At 43.9% G+C, this 26,737-nt stretch overlaps 1 protein-coding gene across 11 annotated transcripts in view; it reads right to left on the minus strand.

Annotated features, from left to right (window-relative positions):
* Positions 1-10,400: 10,400 nt before the first annotated feature.
* Positions 10,401-26,737, minus strand: part of LOC134227993 (TLD domain-containing protein 2) — a 671,450-nt gene continuing 655,113 nt past the window's right edge. For all 11 annotated transcript variants that reach the window (XM_062709741.1, XM_062709737.1, XM_062709740.1 and 8 more), the window contains one exon: positions 10,401-12,651. In XM_062709741.1, the coding sequence (XP_062565725.1) occupies positions 12,516-12,651 (136 nt within the window). In that variant the 3' untranslated portion in view covers positions 10,401-12,515. The remainder of the gene's footprint in view (positions 12,652-26,737) is intronic.

The raw sequence follows: 26,737 nt of genomic DNA on the forward strand, positions 1-26,737 counted from the left end.
GTTTCGCGGAATTATTCGGTTCCTCATCCGCTGTGAGGTTCTCAATCCATTGGTCATTGACAACTTCGAGAAGCTGCTCGAAAAAAAACCCTCAATCTCGATTCATGAGTATTTACCACTGGTACATAACGCTGGAGGTAAGCCCTTCTTCGGTAGATACCAATCGTGCTAACTTCTTAGACTCCTTCAGTTCCTCTGTAATTTTTTATCTGTCCATGAAACAGGAGGTTCATGGAATACCAGACTTCCTTCGTGCGGAGGTAATACCTCCATTATTTGCAAGCAAATACGGGCATGCCAGCGACGAGAGAAAGCTTTTTTACAGACAGTCAAAAATGGATGACTCCACTGGTTTCGGTGTTTCTAACGTTTATCATAGTGCCTACTTTAAGCTGAAAGAGCCTAGTTCCGTGTATACTGCTGCTCCCTACCTCCTGACCACTTTTTCATCTTCACCGACAGTCTAAGTTCCTTGGAGGCTGTTCGGTCAATGAAACCGGTTAAGCACTCAGCGTATCTTCTGAATGGGATACGAAAAGTCTTGAGTGCCTTATCACAACGGTCTTACACAATCACCATGGCTTGAGCCCCTTGTCATTACTCGATCCCGGGAAATGAAAAAGCGGACTCTTTGGCTAAGGTGGGCGCTATGGAAGGTGATATTTACGATCAGAAAATCACCTTCGATGAATTTTTCACATTAGTTCGTCAGGAAACCTTGAACAGCTGGCAACATAAATGGAAAAATGGGGAGTTGGGTAGATGGCTGTATTCAATTCGCCCGCAGGTATCGAAGCGTCCATGGTTCAAAAAATTGAATATGGGACGAGACTTCATTAGAACCATGTGTCGTCTAATGTCCAATCACTACACTTTAAATGCATATCTTTTCAGAGTGGGGTTCTCTTAAAAAAGTCTCTGTGTTTGCGGCGAGGATTATCAGGACATCGATCATGTCGTGTGGGCGTGCGAGGAGTATCGTGGCCCTAGATCTGCGCTAACTGAACATCTCCGGGTCCGAGGAAAACAACCAAAACCTGTTAGGGAAGTGTGGTCGGGCCTTGATCTTGAGTACATGTCCCTGGCCCACCAATTTTTAAAAGTTGCTGATGTAAGACTGTAATCATTGTCTGCCCATTCCCTTGTCTGTCGAACCCCATTACGAATGTCTTCCTCTTGTTGAATATTTCAAAGTCTGTTGTTAATCCCTTCCGTATGTCTTCCTCTCGTCGTTGTCTCCCAAAAAAAAGTTTGTTTTTCCCGTTACAGATGTGCAACATCGCGAGGAATGTCAACTTTGTGAACATCAGCATTGTAATTACTTAAGTACCCTAAAATCCTTTCCTTTCCTACTGTATTATTGTATTCCCTAACCTCGACTAAACCGCGAGTCTTTCGGTTCCCCAAAACTAACACTATGATAAGAATCAAGAAATGTATTGTTAAACCTGATTCCGGCTCCGTAACGCTTCACGGCAAATAAGCCTTCCAAATAAACGAAAGATTAAAAAAAAAATTTTTTGGAAGCAATGGAAGGAAGGAATGAATTTCCGATGGAATAGAATGTCTTCTGGTAACCTGGGAAAATTCAAGAGGAATCGTAAAACAAATTTCCGGAAGGAATTTTGTAGAAATTTTTGTTTGTTTGTTTGTGTGTCATCCACCATCCTTGGCTTAAGTCTTGGTCTGCATACGGCTCCACTCAATAGTATTTTTTGAAGGTATGAGTTTTATGATGACTTACTGAATAAAATCCTGAATGTATTTCCTAGTGAATTATTTAAGATATTTCAAGTTCTATCTGGGCGAATGTCGCACGAGAGAATTCTCTTCGTCGACTTCCCCTCTTATGAATAAAAGTGACAAGCAGGGGATTTCTTTGCAGTTTATCACCTCAAAATTTTGCATTGTTTTCTATCGTTCTGAGGAGATAAACCACAATAAAATCCGCTGCTTGCCACTTTTATTTAAAAGAGGGGAAGTCGACGAAGAGAATCCTCTTTTACGACATTCGCTCTTTTTCCAGATAGAGCTTGATTTACGAAAAACATCTGTAGAAATTTTCAAAGAAACAAGGAATTTTTTAGAATATCCGAATATCCGCAATCTCGATATTTTGGGAGTTTTTCTTGTCATGTAGTCTCAATTCTATAGAGTCAAAACTGAGTTTGTTTTAATACTGTCCGGACTTTTGAAGAAATTCCTTGAGAAATAAAGGAGTTTCTATGTAAATTCCAATAGCCATTTGTTTCGAAAATCCATTAAAAATTCCTTCATAATTTTTTTTTTGAGAATTCCTTCGAATATTTCTTTAGAAATTCATGTAAAATTGTACTAGAGGATCTTTTCATTTTTATTCCTTCAAAAATTGAGTTGAAAATTCCTTCAGGAATTTCTGCGAAAAACCAGGAGTTAATTTGGACATTCATCCACGAATTCCTACATAAAACCCTTCGTAGAAGTCTTTGTATTTTTTTTTTTCTTCAGAAATTGCTTGAGAACTTCCTCCAGGAATCCTTAAGAAAATCGTACAGTAAACCATACAAAATTCCTGCAGGAATAATTCCAGAAATAATTCTAATTTCTAAAGGAATTTTCGAAGAAATTTCCAAAGGTATTTGAGTGTGAGGCTTATAAAAAAAACACTTGAACAAGTCGAGTCAAGTACAAGACACTGAAGACCAATATGTTGTTTACCATATTGACTGAAGACGACCATACAGTTGTGGTCGAAATACGTATCTGCAAAGATATCGAAATAATTAGTGGAATTAAATGGAGGTTACTTAACTCGTCTTAGATGGTTGACTTGAACAACGGTTTTAAAAATTGAAGGAATTTACAAACGATTTTTCCAAAGATTTCCTAAAAGAATTTCTGAAGAGATTCCCGAAAGAATTCTTAAAGAAATTCTAAAGTGAATTTTCGAAGGTTTACAGGAATTTCTGGTAGAGAAGCTAAACGAAAGAAAGTTCTTAATGAGGGGGTTAGAAGCAGAGGGGTGTAAGTGACATTTCGGTCAAAATTGAGTTGGCTACAGCAAAACATGCTTTGATTCTCGAGCTTTGTGGCAATATGTTGATATAGTTTGTAAATGTAAAAATTCGTAGAAAATTATTAATTTTATGAACTTCCATATAATTTGTATGAAGCGAAAAAATATTGAAAAACTTTACCCCCGTTTTTCTCAAATCTTACTTTTTGTCACTCACACCCCTTTGCGTTTGATCCCATCAAATAAAATACAAAGAGAAATTTCGAAAGAATACCAAAAATATCTTCCTAGAGTTTCCGAAGAAATTCTTTGAGGAATTACTGGAAGAATTTCTAATATAAATTCCTAAAAATATCCTTGAAGAAAATCTTTAAAAAATCCGAAGGATGCCTCCTGAATGGATTTGTATTCCTACAGTGTCCGTATGTATTCTTATAGAAATTTTTGAAGGATTTTCCATTGGTATTTTCAAAGGAATTCTGAAAGGAATTTTCGAAGGAATTCTAAAAGTTTTCGAATGAATTTCTGAAATTCTGAGGGGTAAGAAATGAGGTGTCGACCAAATTACCTGTTCGGCCCAATGTCCTGTTCGGCCAAATGTCCTATTCGGCCAAATGATCTATTCGACCAAACGTCCTGTTCGGCCAAATGTCCTATTCCGCCAAATGTCCTATTCGGCCAAATGTCCTATTCGGCCAAATGTCCTATTCGGCCAAATGTCCTATTCGGCCAAAAGTCCTAATCGGGAAAATGTCCTATTCGGTGAAATGTCTTATTCGGCCAAATTTCCTATTCGGTGAAATGTCTTATTCGGCCAAATTTCCTATTCGGGAAAATGACCTATTCGGCCAAATGTCCTGTTCGGCCAAATGTCGTATTCGGCCAAATGTCGTATTCGGCCAAATGTCCTGTTTGGCCAAATGTCCTGTTCGGTCAAATGATCCATTCGGCCAAATGTCCTATTCGGCCAAATGTCGTATTCGGCCAAATAACCTATTCGGTCAAATTTCCTATTTGGAAAAATGACCTATTCGGCCAAAAGACCTATTCTTTTCTGTCCTATTCAAGCAAATGCCATATTTGACCAAATGTCCTATTCGGCCAAATTTCCTGTTCAGCCAAATGTCCTGTTCGGCCATATGTCCTATACGGCCAAATGTCCTAATCGGTCTTAATCGGGAAAATGTCCTTTTCGGCCAAAAGTCCTATTCGGGAAAATGTCCTATTCGATGAAATGTCTTATTCGGTCATATGTCCTATTCAGCCAAATGTCCTATTCGGCCAAAAGTCCTATTCAAGCAAATATACTATTCGGTCAAATGACTCTCGGCCTAATGGCTTTCGGTCGAATGAGTTTCGGCCAAACGACTCTTCTTCGAGTTATGTGTCTATGCTAATCGACAGTATAGAAAGGCGACAACAAATCAATTATGTGTATGTGGACCTTTCGAAGGCTTTCGATCGAGAAGAATCGGCTTCCCTGATTGATTAGTCACTCGAATCGCTTCATACCTCGACAGCAGCTGGGCATCTGTGATACTTGGGACAGTTATATCGGTTGCTTTCCGTATTACGTCTGGGGTGCCACAAGGAAGCCACCTTGGGCCCCTACTTTTCGTGCTTTTTGTGAACGATTTATGCAACGAATTGAAAAAATCTTCAAAATTAATGTATGCCGACGACTTGAAAATGTTTTGAGTCATAACGTCGCTGATGAAGTCTGTTTGATATGGCGGCGAACTATATTCGATCGGAGCGTCTTGCGTCAATAGGAAACAATGGGGCAGGATTCTGCGTCGATTGCAATCTGTTGCGAAGAAATCGGTTGAGGGTAAGTGCAAAAAAATGAGCTAGACTTTTTGCTCTTTTGGTTCGCACACATACACACACGCACACAAACAGACATTACCTCAACTCGTCGAGCTGAGTCGATTGGTATATAACACTATGGGTCTCCGAGAAGTTTGTTTTTGGTGCGAACGTATAGCCTTTACGTATACTTTGTATATGAGAAAGGCAAAAAGCATCTTCAAAATTGGAAGTTATGCAGCTCAAACTCGGAATGGATCCTCTTAGGCTAAAGCAAGATTGCCCAACGAGATGGAATTCCACACATGACATGTTGAATCGATTGTATCTCAGCAGCAAAGTACTCAACATATTTTATGAAGTCACTTATTGAGAGAAAATTTTATCTCTTTCCAAAAGCTCAGTGCTCGTTCATATTATTAATGAACAAAACAAAGCACAAAGCAACGGGGCTGTTCCATCGAGCGTCAAGAAATTGGTTGCTGAACATGTTGACGGGCTTACCAATCTAACGAGTTGATTGCTCAGTCATTTTTTCTGGATCCTCGCTTCAAAAAACAAGATTTTGGGGAAGAGAAAAATTTAGAATCTATCGAATGCAATGCAAATAATTATAGAATCGTCAAACGATGAAAAGATACGATGTACACATCCTTCCTCCCCTAGTAAGTCATCCCTGTGGAAGAATTTCGATGAAAACATAAGTAGACTTCAGACGAATCAAGATCCGGCTGCTGCTTGTAGTCTGAAGCTAGTTAGACAAGTATTTACCCGAACCATATGTGTCGAGAACAGATGATCCATTATTGTGGTGGAAATCCAGAAAGCTCATTTATCCTAAGCTCTACCGGATCATGTTGACACGCCTAGCTATCCCGGCAACATCGGTTCCATGTGAGCGAAGCTTCTCCGAAGCTAGACAAGTGGTGTGTGAGAAGCGAAGTAAACTGTCATCGAGAAGAGTGGCTTAAAGAATGTTTATAAATGTGAATCAGGTATAATTTTTTGTAACACTGTCATTAATAAAACAAATTACAGGATTCCATACTTTTGGTGTTTGTATTTTGACTGATTAAATATCCCTAATCAAATGAAGTGAACGAATGAACGGTTCATGTGAGTTAGTTCACTTTGTTGAGCGGGACGATTCCGGATCGCACAGGTAGGTAATCCGATTTGCCCATCTCTAATTGAAACTCGGCTGTCGACAGGAATTTTAACTAAAATCGCACATTTATTGATGCCATACCACCTGTGGTTAACGGTAAGATGTGCAACGTGGCTACAAGTACCGTTACGACTATGAGGTGTTAAATATGTGACGAAACATCCAGGCATTTCACCATATCATGAAAGCTACCAGTTTGTACTTTCGATATTACTAGCATAATAATAAGATTGATTAAAATAATTTTTCAAAAGGCAAACTTCCTATCAAGAAATGGCAAGCAAATATAGAGTCGAATAAGACGAAACTCTGTTTATATGCGGATAAGGCTGAAGCTGGGGCCGGTAGCAGCAACGGTGAAAGCATGTCCCGAAATTTTTTCTCTGAATCAAGCAAAGTTGCACAAATCACTGCCGTAGATGTTGCACTTATTGACAGGCTCAAGGAAATACTTGAGACGATATCCAATGGGTACAATATTGATAAAAAAAAAAACAGATTAATCCACCTAGCGATGATGCCTTTCACGATGCAATCGTTTGGATTCGCCTTAGTGCGGTACATGTAAAAAATAATTGCCTATCTTAAGGCTGTTGCAACCGCTTTATAACGAATCAATCAAACTATCTTATATGGTTCGATATATCATTTTCTTCATAACTTTCGAAGGTAATGGCCGATCGTGATTATTTTCAATAGTGATCAACTAGAGTTTGTCCTCCGTCAAATGCTCATGCAACTTGTTGCGAGGAAATCGGTTAAGAATTGCTATATCAAAAGCGGTCTAATTGTGCTTATTCTCCGTCTCGTATGAGGTAAGGCGTCTCGCATGAAGTGACAAATCTCGATACCTCCCATTAAAGGTGTGCGCCAGTCCATAAATCGTCGGCGGCGGCGCTTGTCATAATTTTGGTCGGCGGCGACGTCGTTTTCGGCGTCATGCCGATAACTATTTCAGCCGGCGGCGTGAATCGGCGTGGCGTTTTTTATTGCGTTCCAAGACGCTCGGAAGCCTCGTTCCTAGACGCTCGGAAGCTTGCTTTCAAGAGGCTGGGAAGCCTCCTCTCAAAAGGCTCGGAAGCTTCTTTTCAAAAGGCAGGAAAGCCTCCTTTCAAGAGGCTCGGAAGCCTCCTTTCAAGAGGCTCAGAAGCTTCCTTTCCAGAGGCTCGGAAGCCTCCTTTCAAGAGGCTCGGAAGCCTCCTTTCAAGAGGCTCGGAAGCCATCTTTCAAGAGGCTCGGAAGCCTCCTTTCAAGAGACTCGGAAGCCATCTTTCAAGAGGCTCAGAAGCCTCCTTTCAAGAGGCTCAGAAGCCTCCTTGCAAAAGGCTCGGAAGCCTCCTTGCAAGAGGCTCAGAAACCTCCTTGCAAGAGGCTCAGAAACCTCTTTGCAAGAGGCTCGGAAGCCGCTTTTTAAGAGGCTCGGAAGCTGCCTTGCAAGAGGCTCAGAAGCCTCCTTTCAAGAGGCTCAGAAGCCTCCTTGCAAGAGGCTCGGAAGCCTCCTTGCAAGAGGCTCGGAAGCCTCCTTGCAAGAGGCTCGGAAGCCTCCTTGCAAGAGGCTCGGAAGCCTCCTTGCAAGAGGCTCGGAAGCCTCCTTGCAGGAGGCTCGGAAGCCTCCTTGCAAGAGGCTCGGAAGCCTCCTTTCAAGAGGCTCGGAAGCCTCCTTTCAAGAGGCTCGGAAGCCTCCTTTCAAGAGGCTCGGAAGCCTCCTTTCAAGAGGCTCGGAAGCCTGCTCATTGTGGCATTGAAGGCAATGAACAAGCTGATATGCTGGCAAGACTTGGTTTATCTCGACAATTCATAGGTCCAGAACCTTTTTGTGGTGTATCTGCGTGTTCTCTTAGAATGGAACTGAAATCTTGGGAACATTCAAAAATAGAGGACATTTGGAAGAACACCTTGATTGCGAGGCAGTCTAAACGTTTCATCACACCAAACGTATTTATCACTCGCAAAATCTTAGATCTTTCAAATATACAGGTCTTGTAACAGGCCATTGCCCGAGCCGTTATCACTTGAAGCTGCTAGGAAAACTTCAAGATGATGTATGTCGCTTCTGCGGTATACATGTGGAAGACTCGGAACATCTGTTATGCCATTGTCCGGCATTTTTAGAAAAAGATTACAGTTCTTCAACATGGGGCTGATAGAACCCTCTGAAGTTTGGAGAACAAGTCCCAATTTGGTAGTGCGATTCATCAGAACCATAATACCGTATTGGGAAGACGCTGGTAGTCAAGGTGATGCAATTGCTCTACATAGCAATGATGCGTCAACTTGACAAAGCTATATGAAATGGGGCATATATCACAATAGATCTAACAAATGGTCGCAGTGATTAAAATACCCAACAGGGGAAAAAAAAAGCCTGCTTTCAAGAGGCTCGGAAGCCTCCTTGCAAGAGGCTCGGAAGCCTCCTTGCAAGAGGCTCGGAAGCCTCCTTGCAAGAGGCTCGGAAGCCTCCTTGCAAGAGGCTCGGAAGCCTCCTTGCAAGAGGCTCGGAAGCCTCCTTGCAAGAGGCTCGGAAGCCTCCTTGCAAGAGGCTCGGAAGCCTCCTTGCAAGAGGCTCGGAAGCCTCCTTGCAAGAGGCTTGGAAGCCTCCTTGCAAGAGGCTCGGAAGCCTCCTTGCAAGAGGCTCGGAAGCCTCCTTGCAAGAGGCTCGGAAGCCTCCTTGCAAGAGGCTCGGAAGCCTCCTTGCAAGAGGCTCGGAAGCCTCCTTGCAAGAGGCTCGGAAGCCTCCTTGCAAGAGGCTCAGAAGCCTCCTTGCAAGAGGCTCGGAAGCCTCCTTGCAAGAGGCTCAGGCCTCCTTTCGTGAGGCTCGGAGGCCTCCTTTCAAGAGGCTCGGAAGCCTCCTTTCAATTGGCTCGGAAGCCTCCTTTCAAGAGGCTCGGAAGCCTCCTTTCAAGAGGCTCGGAAGCCTCCTTTCAAGAGGCTCGGAAGCCTCCTTTCAAGAGGCTCGGAAGCCTCCTTTCAAGAGGCTCGGAAGCCTCCTTCCATGAGGCTCGGAAGCCTCCTATCAAGAGGCTCAGGAGCCGCCTTTCAAGAGGCTCAGGAGCCTCCTTTGAAGAGGCTCAGAAGCCTCTTTGCAAGAGGCTCGGAAGTCTCCTTTCAAGAAACTGGGGAGCCTCCGTTCAAGAATCTGCGAACTTCTCTCTTCTTAATTTGATTGGCGCCGATGCAAAAATGTCGGCGGCGGCGGCGTGTCAAAACTGTTGGCGGCGGTAACGCACACCTCTTACTCCCATTTAAACTACACGGACGTGTCGAAATAGACATTTCTCGAGTCATTCGAGACGCCGAACAAGCATAAATGTTTTTTGGTTTTCGTGTGCACACACACATACACACGGACAGACAGACATTTGTTTAGCTCGACGAGCTGAGTCGATTGATATACAAAATCATGGGTAACCCAGCCTTCTATAAAAAGTTCGATTTTGGAGTGAAATGATAGTTGCGCGAGAAAGGGAAAAAGTTTGCTTTCTATGCTCTAGAAACGACTCAACTTTATGTGAATGTGTACAAATGGAATCCTATGTCACCGACACTATACAAAATCCTCATTAACGGAGCCGTAGTCATCAAACAAGCGCTTTTGGACATCTATCAAAGGAAGCTGCCTAGGCTCGCAATAAACACCTTCGTGAGTATCGGCTTTACTATTACCGAGTAATCATGAATCGACGTTTGTTACGCTCCGACTCCGATCCCACTGAGCAACAATTTTCCAAGGAAACATTGAATTTCTTCGCTCCAGACCAGTCAAGAACAGCAGACTATCGATAGGAAATTGATCAATAGCGGAGCAACACGAACAATGCGCTGACAATTTTCTTTTGACACGAGAGTCATGAGGCTTGAATACTGTTCCACTTCTTTTTTCTTCAATGGCTGCACATTCCAACCGGAACCTGGCCTGTTCTCAACTTTTGGCCAGCTCTCTTAGCATTACCCCGAGTATTTCGGACCGAGAATCGAGCTCGCCATCTCCGGATTGACAATCCTACGCCTTTGTTCGCAAGAATACTGGAGAATACTGTTCCACATTAGTAGCAAATTGTCAGACCTATTTCCCAAACCACTTTATTCACGGTTTTCTCACGCTGAGCCATTCTCGGTTGACTTGGCGCCCACTCCGGTCCTGCTTACAGTTCAAACTACTCTATCGACCACTTCAACCTGCATTTGCAAACAAACAACACCACCAGTGGTGGCGACAACATGAGAAAGCAATCAAGTCTAAATGAGAACGAAACCGGCATGCAGTGAAGGCAATGAGATGACTGTCTGTCTTCAATATTGTGGGTGCGTATGTCTTTGCGTGTGTACGTCGGTATGTAGATGGAATGAGCCAAACCAACCAAGGATAGATGTTCTTTCTAATTGAATGATACAGAAGGGAAAAAACAACTCAATAAATGCATAAACGACTCAAGATGGCAATAGATGTAATCACTGTTTGCTTCATTTATTACCATAGTTTCACATGTAAAACGTGTTAATGAATTACAACAACTTGATTTTCTTTTTGTGTTAATTAGGTACGCCTACCACAGAAAAAAAAGTGTAATCTACTCCCGTAACGACTGGTTAGTGCCGAAACGGTCCTGCTTTTACTGTTTGTTGTCTATTCGTGTGTTTTGCTTCTGCGCGAATTCTTCGTGGAGTGTTGTGTTGGATTAAATGGATTCATTGTAACTTGTTGACTCTTATGACTTTTGAAACTAAAAATCTGCTCTTCCACAGTACTTTTACATATAAATAAGACGTGTATAAGTTTAATATGGATGTAGAATATTTAAAAATATAATAAATTAAAAACAATATGCCTAAAACTAAAGCACAAAGAAAGTGCACGTTCTTATCGTTCGGGCGATTCCCGAGATGGCTCACGCACCCCGGGACCTGTTATCATTTCTGTCATATTTCCAGGACGAGTTTGAACAAATAATAAACATATGCGATAAAAAAATAACGAATTCTAGCAGCAAAACAATATCCAATTTTGATTCTGCTAATAACAAAACCCTGCAACTATCCATTTAGTTTCATTTACAAACCACCACGACGACGCTGATCACTCTGGTACGTTCGTTTGAACTCTTCGCCTCCCTTTACTTCATTCGATTTTTGAATTGACATGCATTGGCGAAATATAATACGTTTGCTCAATATTCGTGCTATATACTTTTAATTCCGATGAACGGCTGGCTTGTGTTTATTGTCTAACATTGTGTGATGACTCGAACGAATTTACTCTTCTATCAGCACAGAAATGTGACTTCAACGTGCAACGTGGACAGGAGCAGCACCAAAGGATGGGTGGGTCATCCTAAGGGTGGCTTCCTCGTGGTGATTGGTGTATGCGTGTTTTTTGTGTTTCGGTTTCTTGGGAGGGTCAAAGTGTTTTACGTTGACTTCTTCGTCTACTTTTGTCACAACAGTTTTTCTTCTTTTTTAACAAATGAAAAGCAGTCTCTAAGTTTGAACATTTTACTTCTAACACAATCATCATTTTACGTGTGTTGTTGGTTTGTTTAAGCATCATGTGCTTCCTTTCTTGCTTACTATCGTTAGTATATTTTTCCTATATGCTTTGTTTAATGGGTGATTACGAAGCTGCAGCATAAACTGCTGTTTAGTTATCTTCTGTAATTACTTTCGGTGACTTTGCATTTGTTAATTCGTTATTTGCACTAATATATAGAGAGGTTAATCAACATATGCGCGTACAAGAGTTGGATTCTGCTTTGAGGATAGTGGAGAATCTTTCTCTCAAACAGCCTTCGTATTGCACCTTGGGGTTTGTACAAAGCGATTGACGGAAGGAGAAAGAGAGAAGAACTCCGCCAAAAGTACAAATGTTTGTATGAGGGTATCTTTAGTATATCTGGCTAAGCCTTCGGAGCACTTGACAAATGCATCCTCCAGTGGCGTCTACTAATATTTATGAACCGTCCTCTTCAGAGTTGGATTGCAAATTTTAACTTTTGCTACTCTTGTTATGTTTATAAATATATATTTTCTTAACAACGGGCCCCTCTTTATACCGGAGGCTCACTCCTTAAAGCTAAGAACTCATATTACCCCTCCATATGGGTGCAACCTTTGCTTCCTACACTCGTACCGTCTCTATCCACAAAACGTACGTTGCGGTTGCACTAATAAATTCTCTTCACATTATAAATGGTTCATGTGTTGCTTTTAACGTCTATTACACAATCTTCATCTTTCGTTTTGCTCTAGAATCCATCGTTATAGTGTTCTTCTTAAAAGTAGCGCTTTCTCTAAAAGTTTAATTATATTTTCCTCATATCTGCAAGTTCGATTTACAGTTACAATTACATTTATATATGCTTCTTAACAATTATGCACTAATGTCTATCTCAGCCCTTGTAGCAATGCGACTCCGTCTCGAACACATGCACACACCCACAAAAGTCGCACAAACTCACTCTTGCACCAGCTCACAATACACACTCACACACTGCGCCCCTGTCATCATAAGGGGGCTCGCCACTCGATTTTGTTTTGTTTCCGTTTTTCTTAGACAAATGCCCAGCATTCGAGAGTTTTGATAACAAAGTCCTCCTGTGGCGCCAATGGCTCGTTTGAGTACGTGCTACAGTGCTGCGATCGACCCTGGTTCAGATCACCGTCCAGCCAGAGACCGAACTTTCCGCTGTAAGGAGAAGAATAAAAACGAAGATTAGTTATGGAATTGGGAATAAAAGGAATAACTGTAGTGCACCTAACAGGCCAGAGAAGTACTGCAGCATGTTCTTCCAAAAAAACGACAAAAGTCTTTGGAGAATCAATGGTAGAACTAAGTCTTGGACCGACCTACCGATCCTAAAGGCCAGCATGCTATACCCACACTATGTACCGGACATATCTGCTTTTTTTTAATTATTTTCGATAATGGGATCATTCGAGCAATACTAACCATTCTGCAATGATCATAGCATGAGTAATGGCAACATTTCTTTGCATTTTTCCTTTTAGCAAGAGCAGGGATTGAATCCTGAAGAGAATGAACAAGTCTCTCACTAGTCTCACTTATCATCTCTGTATACATATACGATATGTAGCATACGGCGAGAGACTTTTTTCGCAAGCTGTCATGATAGAGAATTGATTCGGGAGGCTATAGACCAATGCAAGATCTTGACTTAAATAAAGACACTATACACAAAGACGCGACATCTGATCCCTGAACAAACAAATCAACCGGCAACCCCGAATGCGCAACACTGCTGATGCTGCATAAACTTTTCAAATTGGTCTATAAGATTTTCATTATACAACAATATTGAGTTTGTAACGCGTTTACCAAACCAAATCGGGTTGTGAATTCACGATAAACGAGTGAACTTTATTTTCAATTATTTGTTGCGGTTGATTTGCTCCAAATGATCAACATAATAATTAAAGCATGTGTATTTGTGATAATTGAAATAGCCCTTCCCAAATGTTATGCGCGGTTTTTTGGAATGACAGATCTCTCGCTCGATTGAAATGACACTGACAGTAAATTTGGAATTCCAATTGGAACATTTCCTGTCTTTGTTTATATTATCAATTCAGTGCAAATCCGAATTATAGCCGCTAACGAAGTTGGATTTTTCTCACAATTCATACGTTAAACCTAACTTTGGAAGTGGTGCGCTGTTTTCATTTGGTGATGTGCTATACAGCGCACTAGGGTAAAGTGCCCAATAGTGGACCCCCAACCAATAATGGACCCTCCAGCCATTTTTGCATTATTACAGCATAATGTAAACATTTTGCTATGAAATTCCATCGGGAGAACCTACCTTACAGTGCTATGATTTGATTACATGCATGGAAAATGCTATGGAAAATAAAAATAGATGATTTTTTACAATTCTATAAAAAATAAACACGAGAGTGTCCATTATAGGAATATTTTGGGGGGTCCATAATAGGGAAGAAGAACGTCCCGAAACGGAACATAAAAATCAAATGAAGTGTCGACTATAGGGAAGCAATTTCCTATTATGGACCCCCCGGGGGTCTATTATAGGGCGAATTCAGTCAGACTTTAAAATGTTAATTTCAACGAATAACGTTGAGTATTTGCGTGTTTCATGTACGTATCGTGAAGAGGAGATGCAGAGCTTGATATTAGATATCACGCAGAATTAATATTTTAAAAATTTCCCCTCCTTATGCCAGGAAGAGCAAAATTTCGCTACTAGGGGGTCCACTATTGGGCATTTTACCCTACTTTCGAAATTAGGTTTAACGTATGGATTGTGAGAAAAATCCAATTTCAATAGCGGCTATAACTCGGTTTTCTACTGAATTTATAATAGTGTCTTAAGACTTAACCTCAATTATTTGACAGCTTTTTTTTTGTCTTTATTTAGGAAACTTGCAGCCCGAGGCTGGCTCGTCTCCGGAACAGTTCACAGAGCTTGTTTACAAGGTGTTAGAATTAAAAACCATCAGCTGGAAATAAAAATCCGTAATTTTCGTTCAATATGCGTTCGATATGCTTTGATTCCTACCATAAATCAACCACAGCAGACATAAATATTCTTAATTAATCGCAAAACAGTTTTTCCGGAAGCTGCTCCAGAGACTTGTAAACAAGCTCTGTGAACTATCAACCTACGTCATCATGCACTGGTCTATACCCCATGATAAATATATACCTTAACTTTTCAAAAAGACCTAAGTAACATTTTTTTCATGAATTAATTTGAATAGCGCATTCGACAGAAAAACATGAAAGCTTTCGATTGCAGTACTCAAAAGTACTGAGGCTCAAGTATTCGCGGGCACGGCGGGGGTGACTGCTCCAACGGAGCAGACTCAAAAACGAGGGAGACAGTCTCCAGGGGATGAGCTCCCTGGGGGCCGATCCAAAACGCGAGGGGTTACTACCCCGAACAAGGGTAATGGGGCTGGGAAGCTGAATCCCGGCAAGGTACCTCCAAAACCGGGGGAGGAAGAACCTGGAATGGTCCGTCCACCCAGGAAAGACGGTGGTAAGGGGTTACGGCAGGCTGAGAGCTCTCAGCCGCACCAGACCAGGGAAATAGAGGAGGATGACGCCTCCTGGACCCTGGTCAAGAACAAGAGGAAACCGAAGACGTCAAGGGCCGAAAAGAAGGCCCAGGCGAATGAGGGTAGCAAGAAGTCTAGGGTAGGCGCCAATCGCTCCAGGGGCGATGCTCTAGTCATCAAGACGGACGAGGCTAAGTACTCGGACGTCTTGAAGGCGATGAGGAGTGCTCGGTGAACTCGGCGCCGACGTACGTCGAATAAGACGTACACGGACGGGCGAGATGATCCTCGAGCCTACAAGAAGTTGGCGGAGGAAGTCCTAGGCGAGACGGTCAAGGTGAGGGCACTCACGACGGATGTGAATCTAAGGGTTAAAGACCTGGACGAGATCACCAAAGTCGAAGAGCTCGTTACGGCACTGCGGCGACAGTGTGAAGTGGAGACGCCCACCGCAGCCGTTCGGCTACGAAAAGGTCCGGCAGGGACGCAGGTAGCATTGGTTCGGCTATCTGCATGGGATGCCTCCAAGGTAGTCAAGTTAGGAAGCGTCAAGATGGGATGGTCAGTGTGCCCTGTGGGCATATACGAGCAACCCGAACTTTGCTTCAAGTGCCTGGAACCGGGACACAAGCAATGGGACTGCAAAGGCCCTGACAGAAGCAAGCTCTGTCGACGCTGCGGATTGGAGGGACATAAGGTACAATGCTGCACGAACCCTCCCAATTATTTGATTTGTTCCAGCAAAACTGTGAACAGCAAGCACCCCATGGGGGGTTCGATGTGCCTGGCGTTTAAGCGTGCTGCAAATTCACAGTGCAGGTAACGCAGCAGGAAACGGCGGAACACGCGTTGTTCGTGTGCCCACGTTTTCGCGCAATGCGTGACCACATGCTTTTATCGAACAAGTGGCCGCGCGAAGAACAACATGGTATCGTCGCTTTCGCGGCGTCGGTCAACCGGGCGGGTTCCGAGCCCGAGGACGGAAAGGGGTCCTCGTCAAGGCTGGGGCAGGAGTAGGCACCGCGTTGGCAAGTCCCTCTGTGTGTTGGCGAATAGACCCTGTCGCAGAGAGGTCAATTTGGGGTGCACGCGGCATCATCATTCTTGATACCAGTCGTGCAGAGGGAAGCAGGCGCGAAGTCGACCCTTCCAACCTTCCGAGGACATAGGACGTGGTAAGGCCACCTGGAAAGCCGGCAATGCACCACGATACCATGGTGTTCTTTTAAAAAAGCGAGTCACGATGTTCGACGCTGCAAGGACACGCAGCTAACCTCGAGGGTGCGTCATGCACTGGCCCCCCTTTTAAGCATTACTTTCTGATTGTACCGAAGGGACTATGGGCTTGGCGGTAATGGAAACGGTTTAGCGGGTCGGGGATGTAGTCCTACCTCTCTCGTTTGCTGTTGGAGATGGTCCCTAACCCCGCACTTCCTGGACAACCCAGGATGTCTGTTGAGCAGATTCCGCCTCCATTGCTTAGGAGAAAAAAAAACACACACACACGCACAGACCTCGATTCGTCGAGCTGAGTCGATCGGTATATAACACTATGGGTCTCCGGGCATCCTATAAAAAGTTCATTTTTGGAGCCATATAGCCTTTACGTATACTTTGTATACGAGAAAGGCAAAACGACGACAATATTATAAATTATAAATCAGTTGAACAAATCGAGTTTGAGGCAGATACAAACCGAGGGAAAGTTTGTTTGGATTACGGTCCTCACGTACTTTAAGGCTAGTTCACAGATCAGATCAAATTTCCGAGAGTCTGAGCTGTAAACCAGCCTATAAATTAGCCGGGATTTGTTTTACTTTTAGCGACGAAATTGCATGAGTCCCGCCCTTTCAGAAGCCCATGAAAACCAAATCAATTTCGATCAAAAAGTACTGTGAATTGATTAGATTTTACATTTAAGCATGTTATTTTCTTGTTGAGATTCTTGTTATCCTTATCCGCAGATTTTCCCTCACTTATATTCATGCAAAAGGGTTTAAGCTCGAAAAATCTATAATCCTACCTTATTGCTCTTCTCGCAAATGCCTTTTGACAGGGTACTTTGACTATTTTTTTTGTTATTTCCAATTGTTCAGGATTGGGAAAGTTTTTGATATTGATCCATGTTCAAGAATTGATTAAAAATTTCAGTTTTTTTTTCAATAATGCGTTAATGTAAATAATGTTCCTTCGTGTTTTTTCCGCGCCCTTCGACGAGTGAATTGGGGCCTTAGCCGTGCGGTAAGACGCGCGGCTACAAAGCAAGACCATGCTAAGGGTGGCTGGGTTCGATTCCCGGTGCCGGTCTAGGCAGTTTTAGGATTGGAAATTGTCTCGACTTCCCTGGGCATAAATGTATCATCGTGTTAGCCTCATGATATACGAATGCAAAAATGGTAACCAGGCTTAGAAACCTCGCAGTTAATAACTGTGTGGAAGTGCTTGATGAACATTAAGCTGCGAGGCGGCTCTGTCCCAGTGTGGGGATGTAATGCCAATAAGAAGAACAAGAAGACGAGTGAATTATTTGTAGTATTTTTCCACAACTAACTGATGGTGAATGATTCACTCTGAAAATTTTCTCTAACTTTTTACACGGAAAATAAAAATTAAGCTCATAAATTTTGAAATTTTCACAGCTCTTGAATTTACTCACAAGGATTTTTGAAATGTCCAGTTTTGCAAGTGCGTTTGTCCCTTTTTTTTAACCAAAATGATCTGGTCGAAACGCTTATAGGGGTAGACGGGTTGCATGAAGTGTGATGATCCATACAAAATTTCCAGATGCTCAATACAAAAATTGAAACATAGGGGCAGTTCTTCTTCTTCTTCTTCTTCTCATTGGCATTACATCCCCACACTGGGACAGAGCCGCCTCGCAGCTTAGTGTTCATTAAGCACTTCCACAGTTATTAACTGCGAGGTTTCTATGCCAGGTTACCATTTTTGCATTCGTATATCATGAGGCTAACACGATGATACTTTTATGCCCAGGGAAGTCGAGATAATTTCCAATCCGAAAATTGCCTAGACCGGCACCGGGAATCGAACCCAGCCACCCTCAGCATGGTCTTGCTTTGTAGCCGCGCGTCTTACCGCACGGCTAAGGAGGGCCCCCAACATAGGGGCAGTTACTCATTACTTTTTCATTCATTTTCCGACTTTCTACATGCATCACCTAACTAGACGTAGAGACCCCTCAACTTTAGACTTTGTCCTCTCAAATAAATTTCTTGATATGGCGAAGCCAAAAAAAACTTAACAACTATTCATCAGATCAGCTTCCAGAAACCTTTACCGTTAGGTTAGCCTATCATCTTCTGCCGCAGAACACACTCCTAAAATCCGTTGCTGTACACATGTGGTTGCCTCTGGTTTCAACGTAAGAATGGCAATGGTCGTCTGTTCGTCTGGGAAATTAATGGACTCGCCCTTTGGGAGCCTCATCCGGGCAATTTAACTTGGGCCGTGGTCTCCCTTGTGGAGTGGCCCTTAAGCCACGTGCTTTTAAGGACGGATCGCTCCTTGCCGGCTACAAACTCCAACATCCATCGACTACATTCAGGGAGCTTTAGCCTGAATAATGAAGCTAAAATTGATTCAGCAATTGAGTTTCTCACTACCAGAGCAGAAAATATTGCATATTGCTATGTGCAGTAAAACACATAATTAGCCTTGTTTACCGCTGAGAGTGCTTCACGGATGAAAATTGGAATCAGTTCTGTGTAATACACTACTTTACTCATTAAAAACCCTGATTAATCCACCTAGCGGTGATGGTGCCTTTCTCGTGCGTTATAAAAATAGTATTTTGGCCATTACTCTTGCGCCCATAGTCCGATCTTTCCATTTTTCAATAGGAAACAATGGTAGAGTATTCTGCGTCGAATGCAACTTGTTGCGAATAAATCGGTTAAGGATAGATACCTGAAAAATGAGTGACATTTTTTAACTCAATTTTTCTATATAAAAGTGGTATTTTGGCCATAACTTCCGAGCCCATAGTACGATCTGACCAATTTTCAATAGGGAACAATGAAAGAGTATCCTGCGTCGAATGCAACTTGCAAATGCAAATCGGTTAAGGATAAGTATCTGAAAAATGAGTGACATTTTTTTTTGGGAGGGTGCGCACAGACACACACACACACACACACACACACACACACACACACACACACACACACACACACACACACACACACACACACACACACACACACACACACACACACACACACACACACACACACACACACACACACACACACACACACACACACACACACACACACACACACACACACACACACACACACACACACACACACACACACACAGACATCACCTCAATTCGTCGAGCTGAGTTGATCGGTATATAACACTATGGGTCTCCGGGCCTTCTATAAAAAGTTTGTTTTTGGAGCGATCATATAGCCTTTACGTATACTTAGTATACGAGAAAGGCAAAACGTGTTTAGTTTCGAAATACATTCGACTTTACATTTCAATACTGAAGGGATCGTCTGTTCGAAACATTCATTTCAACGGAGCCACAACAGGATGGTGAATCACGGGGGAGGAGGTGGTAAAACCAAGATGCTTGCAACTCAAACGCCATGTTTCTATGAAATAGGAATAATTTATAATCATAATTAAATCAGAATTACTAGAAAAGAATTAGTTTTATCCCATAACTAGTCGACCCGGCAGACGTTGTCCTGCATAGTAGGCGAGAATGTGCGTTCCGAACTGACCATGAAAAGTTCGCATAGGAATCACAATTTTAGTTTTTCACGATTTGCTCAACTTTACTCGTAATTTTCGCAATAGGAAATATCATATAAACCCGTCGGAAACTGTAACGAATGTTTCTGCTGAAGAAATGAAAAAAATCCATCTAGCCGTTTTAGAGTTATGCGGATACGAACACAGACCATTTCATTTTTATATATAAGATTTCGTGATCTACAGAACATTTAGAATGTTTTGCATTTTGAGGTCATTGGTGGAGAAAATTTGCGTTAAGGATGGCGAAATAATATTCACATCTAAGTTTTCCGGAACAAAGGCAATTAACTTTGATTAAACTGAACATAAAGTAGTTCTGGTTAAACTCTATAAACAATCGTCGATTGTAATACATCCTAAAAATCCTGCTACTGTGCTGTGCTATTTCCATATCAAATCATAGAAGTGAGTGAAATCAGCTGAGGAAATAAGCATTCAATATGATGCCCCGTTGCATCTAATGCAAGAGATCGCCCCGCCATACAAATCGCCGCCGATACTGCCGCCACCTTCCTTCACCGCCACCTTCCTCCACCGCCACCAACCGCCAGCTCTTTAATATCAATTACAACTACGTAGTAGTAGTAAAATTCTTATTTATTGTTTCATTTTCTGTTCTACAATTATTTTTTACATGTACAGTGCTCGGCCGGCTTGGCCCTCCAACTTCAATTTTAAATTTTTATGTTTACATTGTTATTTAAGTGTTAATATGATATATCATGACGGCCTTTAGGAGGCGCTTGTGTGTTTTTTTAAATTTGATAACCTAACTACTATGTACACTAATATTTACAATAAGAAATTTGATAACCTAGATTGGAACTAGCGCCCTAATTGGAGCCTGATCCGAATGCAAGCAACGGACCCTAAACTTTTCTTTACACTCACCAAAGCGTTCATGTAAGGTTTTTATTCCGGCCAGACGGTGGACCTCGGATGTTCTTGTCCTGGGAGGGTGTTGAGGATCATCCTCAGGAATTTGTTTTGGACCCGTTGAAGTTTGAGGTGGTGGGTTTTAGCGCAGCTCTCCCAGACCGGCATGCCATATTCGATCACAGGGAGGATGATTTGCTTGTAGACAGCAAGCTTATTTTTCAGGGACAATGACGACCGGCGGTTGATCAAAGGGTACAGTAGTTTCAACAAGACGTTACACTTTGTCACCGTTTTGTCAACCTGTTGCTTGAAAATAAGCTTGCTGTCGAGGGTCAAGCCAAGGTAGCCGGCCTCATTGGCCCATTCCACGGTCGTGCCATTGAGGATGATTTTACAGTCCCCAGGCGGAACAAGTTTAGGGATTTGGAGTGGGGAAAATGATGACCTGGGTCTTCGCCGCGTTGATACAGATCTTCCAGCTGGTGAGGTACTCTGTCAGGGCATCCAGGCCTCGTTGGAGTTTTGCCACTAGCGCTCTGATCACTCTACCGTTGTAGACGATGGATGTGTCATCTGCGAACAGAGACAGAATGCCGCCTTCTGGAGGTTCTGGCATGTCGGAGGTGAACAGATTGAAAAGCAGGGCCTGAGGATACTGCCCTGGGGAACGCCTGCGACGATGTTGTGCGCATTGGAACTCGCTCCGCTGATTGAGACCCGGAAATGTCCTTGCCGACAGGTAATTGTTGATGATTTTCACCAGGTAGCTGGGAAGATTGTAGCGTTGTAGTTTGTACACCAGGCCATCATGCCATACATTGTCAAATGCCTTCTCGACATCGAGTAAGGCCATGGCGGATGTTTTCGAGACAAACTTGTTCCGTCTGAGGACGTTGGTAACTCAGGTCAGTTGGTGTACAGTTGACCGACCGCGTCGGAAACCAAACTGTTCCTCGAGCAAGATGTTGAGATTTTCGGCAGACTCAAGTAACCGATGATGAATAGCTTTTCGAATAGCTTGGATAACCCTGAGAGAAGGCTGATAGGTCGATAACTTTTGGGGAGGAAGGATCCTTCCCAGGCTTCCGGATGGGGATGACTTTCGCTGACTTCCAGGACGATGGGAAGTAGCTAAGCCGGAGACACTGATTAAAGATCAGCGAGAGGTGCTCAAAGAACGGAGCACTCATGTGTTTGAGCTCGAGATTCAGGATGCTGTCGAAGCCTGGGGCCTTCATGTTCTTCGACGATTTGATATAGGCCGTCAATTCGTCAGCTGAGATCTCCAACTCCTCCGAGAAGTCGTTGGGAATCAAATGGATGTTGTTAGCATGCTCGTTAACGGCTGCTTCGTGTGGACTGACGATGTTCTGCCCAAGATTGTGTGAGCTGACGAAGTGACGACCTATTTCAGCGACCTTCTCTGCAGGAGTTATCAAGCGATCCTTAGAGCCATTATTGTCTAGTGGGATCAAAGGTGGAATGGGCCGAGGCTTGGATTTTAGAATTTTGGTCATTTTCCAGAACGGCTTAGCATAATCTGGGAGAGTGCGGATCTTATTCGAGAAGTCGTTATTTTTGAGGTCCACCATTCTGGCCTTGATAATGTTTGTGATTCGATTGCAGCGTGCCTTAAGCTCAGGCAGTCCAGTACACTGAAACTGCCTGCGAGTGACATTCCGCAATCGAATCAAATCTTTGGTGAGTGTATCGATGTTTAAGGAGTTGCTTATCTGCCGAGCCGTCGGTACGTGTTGCTCTCTCGGGCCGCCGTGATCGCCTCCTCGATAGCGCACAGCTGGCGGTCGATACTTTCCGGCGTCTCCGGACGCACCTCGTAGTCGACGGTGTTATCGACGCACTGCTGGAAACGCTGCCAGTTCACTCGGTGGTAGTTCCGCCGTAACTGCTGGTGCCGATTGACCGAGGAGCCCAGTTCAGCCACCACCGGATAGTGATCCGAACTGAGCTCCTGGTATACAACCGGCTGCGAGACGTGGTCACTCAGGTTTGTTACGTAGAGGTCGAGCGTTGCGTGGGCACCGGACCGACTCAACCGAGTGGGGGAATCCTTGGCTCAGGATCGTGTAGTGGCCTTCCTTAATATCGTTGCTCCAGATGGTGCCGTTTCGTTAGCCGCGACTATTGCCCCAGGCTTGATGTTGGAATTCAGGTCACCGGCAATGATATACTGGCCTTGCCTCCGCGTAAGGTTGACGATGTCCCTCCGAAGGGCAGCCGATGATCCATCGCCGGCTCTGGCTTGCGTTGGACAGTACGCCGCGATGAGCGTGATTGTGTCGACAGAAGTGGTGATTTCGACACTGATGGCCTCGATGACACTCGATGACAGCTGAAAGCTTGGAAGCAGACGACAGTTGATGTTGTAGCGAAGAGCGATGGCCACACCGCCTCCCCTGGTCGGCCAGTCGAGTCGCACGATGCGGAAGTCCGGGATGTCGACGTTCACCTCCGGTTTTAGGTGCGTTTCGGTGATGAACGCCACGTCTATTTCCTTCTCCTCAAGGAAATCCTTCAGCTCAATTATTTTGCTCTTTTAGCGAGCAAGCGTTCCAGTTGACCAGGCCCACCCTAGCAGCCATTTTCAATGATGAACATGCCAAGTGTGAAGACCTGGTCGAATCGGTTTTGCAGCTGCGCAGTCGAGTGGCAAGCTGCGCGAAGATCGGCATCAGTTGCTCCGGAGTGTACAGCGGGGCAGATTCTTCCGGTGGGACGGCTTCGTTCTCCGACTGCCGACGGAACCCAGGAGGAGGAAGCGGGGCCATTCGCTGGTGGATGGTGCCGACGATGCTGGAGCTTGGACCGATGCAGCTGCCGCTGCCAGTCGCTTGTGCGGCTGTAGCGGTGGGAGTATTGGAATCACACGACGGGGAGCCGGGATAGCTGGAAAGTTCACCTCGTTGATTACAGGAACACGGTTCTTCTTCGGAATGGTCCTGGTGGAAGCCTTCTTCCGGATTTCCAGGAACTCGGCTCGCTTTGGGCAGCCCTTTGTGGTGGCCCGATGTTTGTCGCCACAGTTGGCGCACTTGGGATCGGCCACCTCCATTTTGTCGCACTCGTCAGTCGGATGGGGTTCGCCACACTTGTTGCAGCGCGGCTTCATGCGGCAGTTCCTGGTGCCGTGCCCGAAATTGAAGCAGTTGGTGCATTGCGTGACATCGCGGTGCACTGGCCGATATCGCTCCCAGTCAACGACGGTGTAATTTATAACGCCAACCAGCTTCAGGTCCTTCCAGGTAGTGGAACCGTGCTCCAGATGGATCAGGTAAAGCTGGTCGCGATATTTCCTCGCCTTGTCGTGACGAGCGATCTTGTGGACGGCTACTGGCTTCAGTCCGCAACTTTCAAGCTCTGCTTGGAGCTCTTCCTCCTTCATGTCGTGAAGTCCTCGCAGCAAGGCCTTGAGCGGTTTCGTGCCGGGGTGGTCATGAGTGTAGTACTCATACTTGTGGACCTCGAGGAACTCCACGACGGATTGATGATGGTCCCTGTTGGCCGGCATCACTTTCACGCCCTCGCTGCAGAGCCGAAAAGTACATTTCAGCCCCTTAGCGATCAGCTGGCGAATTTTTGGTCGTAAATCCGGCGGATCGCCCTTCACAAACACGGGCGGGCACTTCTCCTTCCGCTCCGGTTGCACCTGCGGCTCTGCAAAAGCTGCTTGGAGGGGTTACCCGCGCCTCCAAGAGCAGTGCGCTTAGGCACTTTTCCAGCGACCGAATCGGCCACCGAGTCTCCCATGACGGGTCCGGGAGAAATTAACGCCAACGCGACAAGCGAAAACGTAAACAGCGAAAGAACGAGAAAAAACACTTCGAAAAAAATGCGCAAGCAAAAAACACGTCCGTACGTGTTGCTGTCTCGAACTGGAATGAGATGCGTGTCTGCTGATAGCCGCGTGTCTGCTGAATTACAACTACGTCGCTGTAATATGCCGTTAATGTGAAGCTTAGAAATACCGTTATTGGATGTATCCCTGCTTATCCCAGCTGTCGAAATACACACGTTCTGCTTGTTGTTTTATTTATCCTCCTGCCCCGCCAACGTCAACAACCCGATAACGAATCATCATCACATCAACCATCGCGAATCGTGGTCTATCGACTTGCTGCTTCAGACGCTCTTCAGATCCTGGTATCCCCCTTCTGACGATCATCGCTCCCGCTGCTACATTGCCATCTTAGCTGAGACCATAGCCAGAATACTGGAGCGGATCATAGATATCGCATAGCAATCGTCTTCCATCTTTCGCTGTGTGAGTACGAACCTGACACGTCATTACCAATAGGCATATTTCCAACACAGTTCATAGTTGTCAAAACTGGTTGTTCGCCTAACTTCCACAAGCGACATCTATTGGTGAATACTACAACCATGGGCCAAAATTCACATGTCAGCATCGAAGAGTTGCCAGACCTTATCTCAAATGCGCTTTCCGAACATGCGAGGAAGATATTTCTGAATATCGAGCATAGTCAGCAATTTTTAACAAACAAGTTGGATGATCTGTCCGATCAAATTGTTAAGTTGAAATCGGTTATAAGTAAGTTATCCACTGAGAACGACTACTTGAAAAGCCTTAACTACGCTTTCCGCTAAAACCGATGCAATGTCTAATGTAGTCGATAAGCAGGAAGTCGAATTGGATACCCAACGGCTCTCGCAACTCACCTCCAATGCCATTATTCTAGGCATTCCACGTGTACCGAACGAAAATACTGAATCCCTTGTGAACATAATCTGCCGCACTATTGGGTTCAAAGACGACGACAACAAAACTATCGTTTCGTGCACAAGACTGGCTTCTACTAAAACAGACAACAACCCAATTCGAGTCACGTTTAAAAATGCCAATGCTAAGGAACGCTTACTTGCAAAGAAGAAGCACTTTGGCTTGCTATCGGTTTCGATGATTTCCGGATTTCGTTGGCCCTATGGCTGGACAAATAAAGTATTCATACGAGAAGAGTTGTCTCCTCTTTCTATGGAGATCTTCCGTGAGCTAAAAACGCAACAATCGGTGCTGAAACTTCGCTTTATTTGGCCTGGTCGTGATGGGGTGATATTGGTAAAGCACACTGAAAACTCTTTGCCTGTTAAGATTCGATCGCGAGGTGACTTAAAAAAACTGACGTCGAACTGACAGTATGTACAGGCTTACCATATAATGGATTTCAACAATTTTGCTCAAAATCTTCTTGCATTATCTCCTGATGGAATATTTACATCCGTTAGTTCTGTTGGAGTTAATATGCTACAAATTAATATTCGTGGAATGAATCGTATGGAGAAACTGGATTCTCTATGTATATTTTTGAAAAATCTTCCTGTTATCGTTGATATATTGTTAATCGGTGAAACGTGGATTAAAGAAAACAGAAGCAGGTTCTATAACATTCCTGGTTATATAAGCGTGTTTTCGTGCCGCAGTAATTCTTCTGGAGGAATTGCAGTTTTCATAAGGGAGGGACTGAATTGTGACGTAAAAGCCAATACAGAGGACAACGGATTGCACCATATAGAGGTTGTAGTGCAAGCTGTCCAATCTCGCATCACCATTCATGGAATCTACAGACCACCTGGCTTCGACACGGAAAACTTTCTTTCGTTTGTGGAACAACTTATATCATCTTTAAATCCAAGGAATCCCTGTTTTCTTCTAGGAGATATGAACATAGCTGTTAATGACAACGAATCGCGTGAAGTCCAAAAGTATCTGCAACTGCTGGCTTCGTACAACATGACAGTAACTAATACTTACTGTACACGACCTGCGAGTAACAACATTCTCGATCATGTCGTCTGTCAAACTGAGATCTCCGAACGCATAACGAATAGCACCTTAGACTGTGATCTTAGTGATCATTGCTACGTTATCACCCATTTTAATGTAACAATTGGTAAAGTCAACAGAACACTCACCAAGTCCATCGTAAACCATTTGGAGATAAGTACTCACTTCAGGTTGTTTCTTCAGTCCACCAACCTTTTATTCATGCAGCCCAATGAGCGGATACTAGCAATCGTTAATCGTT

The sequence above is a fragment of the Armigeres subalbatus genome, chromosome 3 (assembly GCF_024139115.2).
Source record: "Armigeres subalbatus isolate Guangzhou_Male chromosome 3, GZ_Asu_2, whole genome shotgun sequence".
Lineage (NCBI taxonomy): Eukaryota > Metazoa > Arthropoda > Insecta > Diptera > Culicidae > Armigeres > Armigeres subalbatus.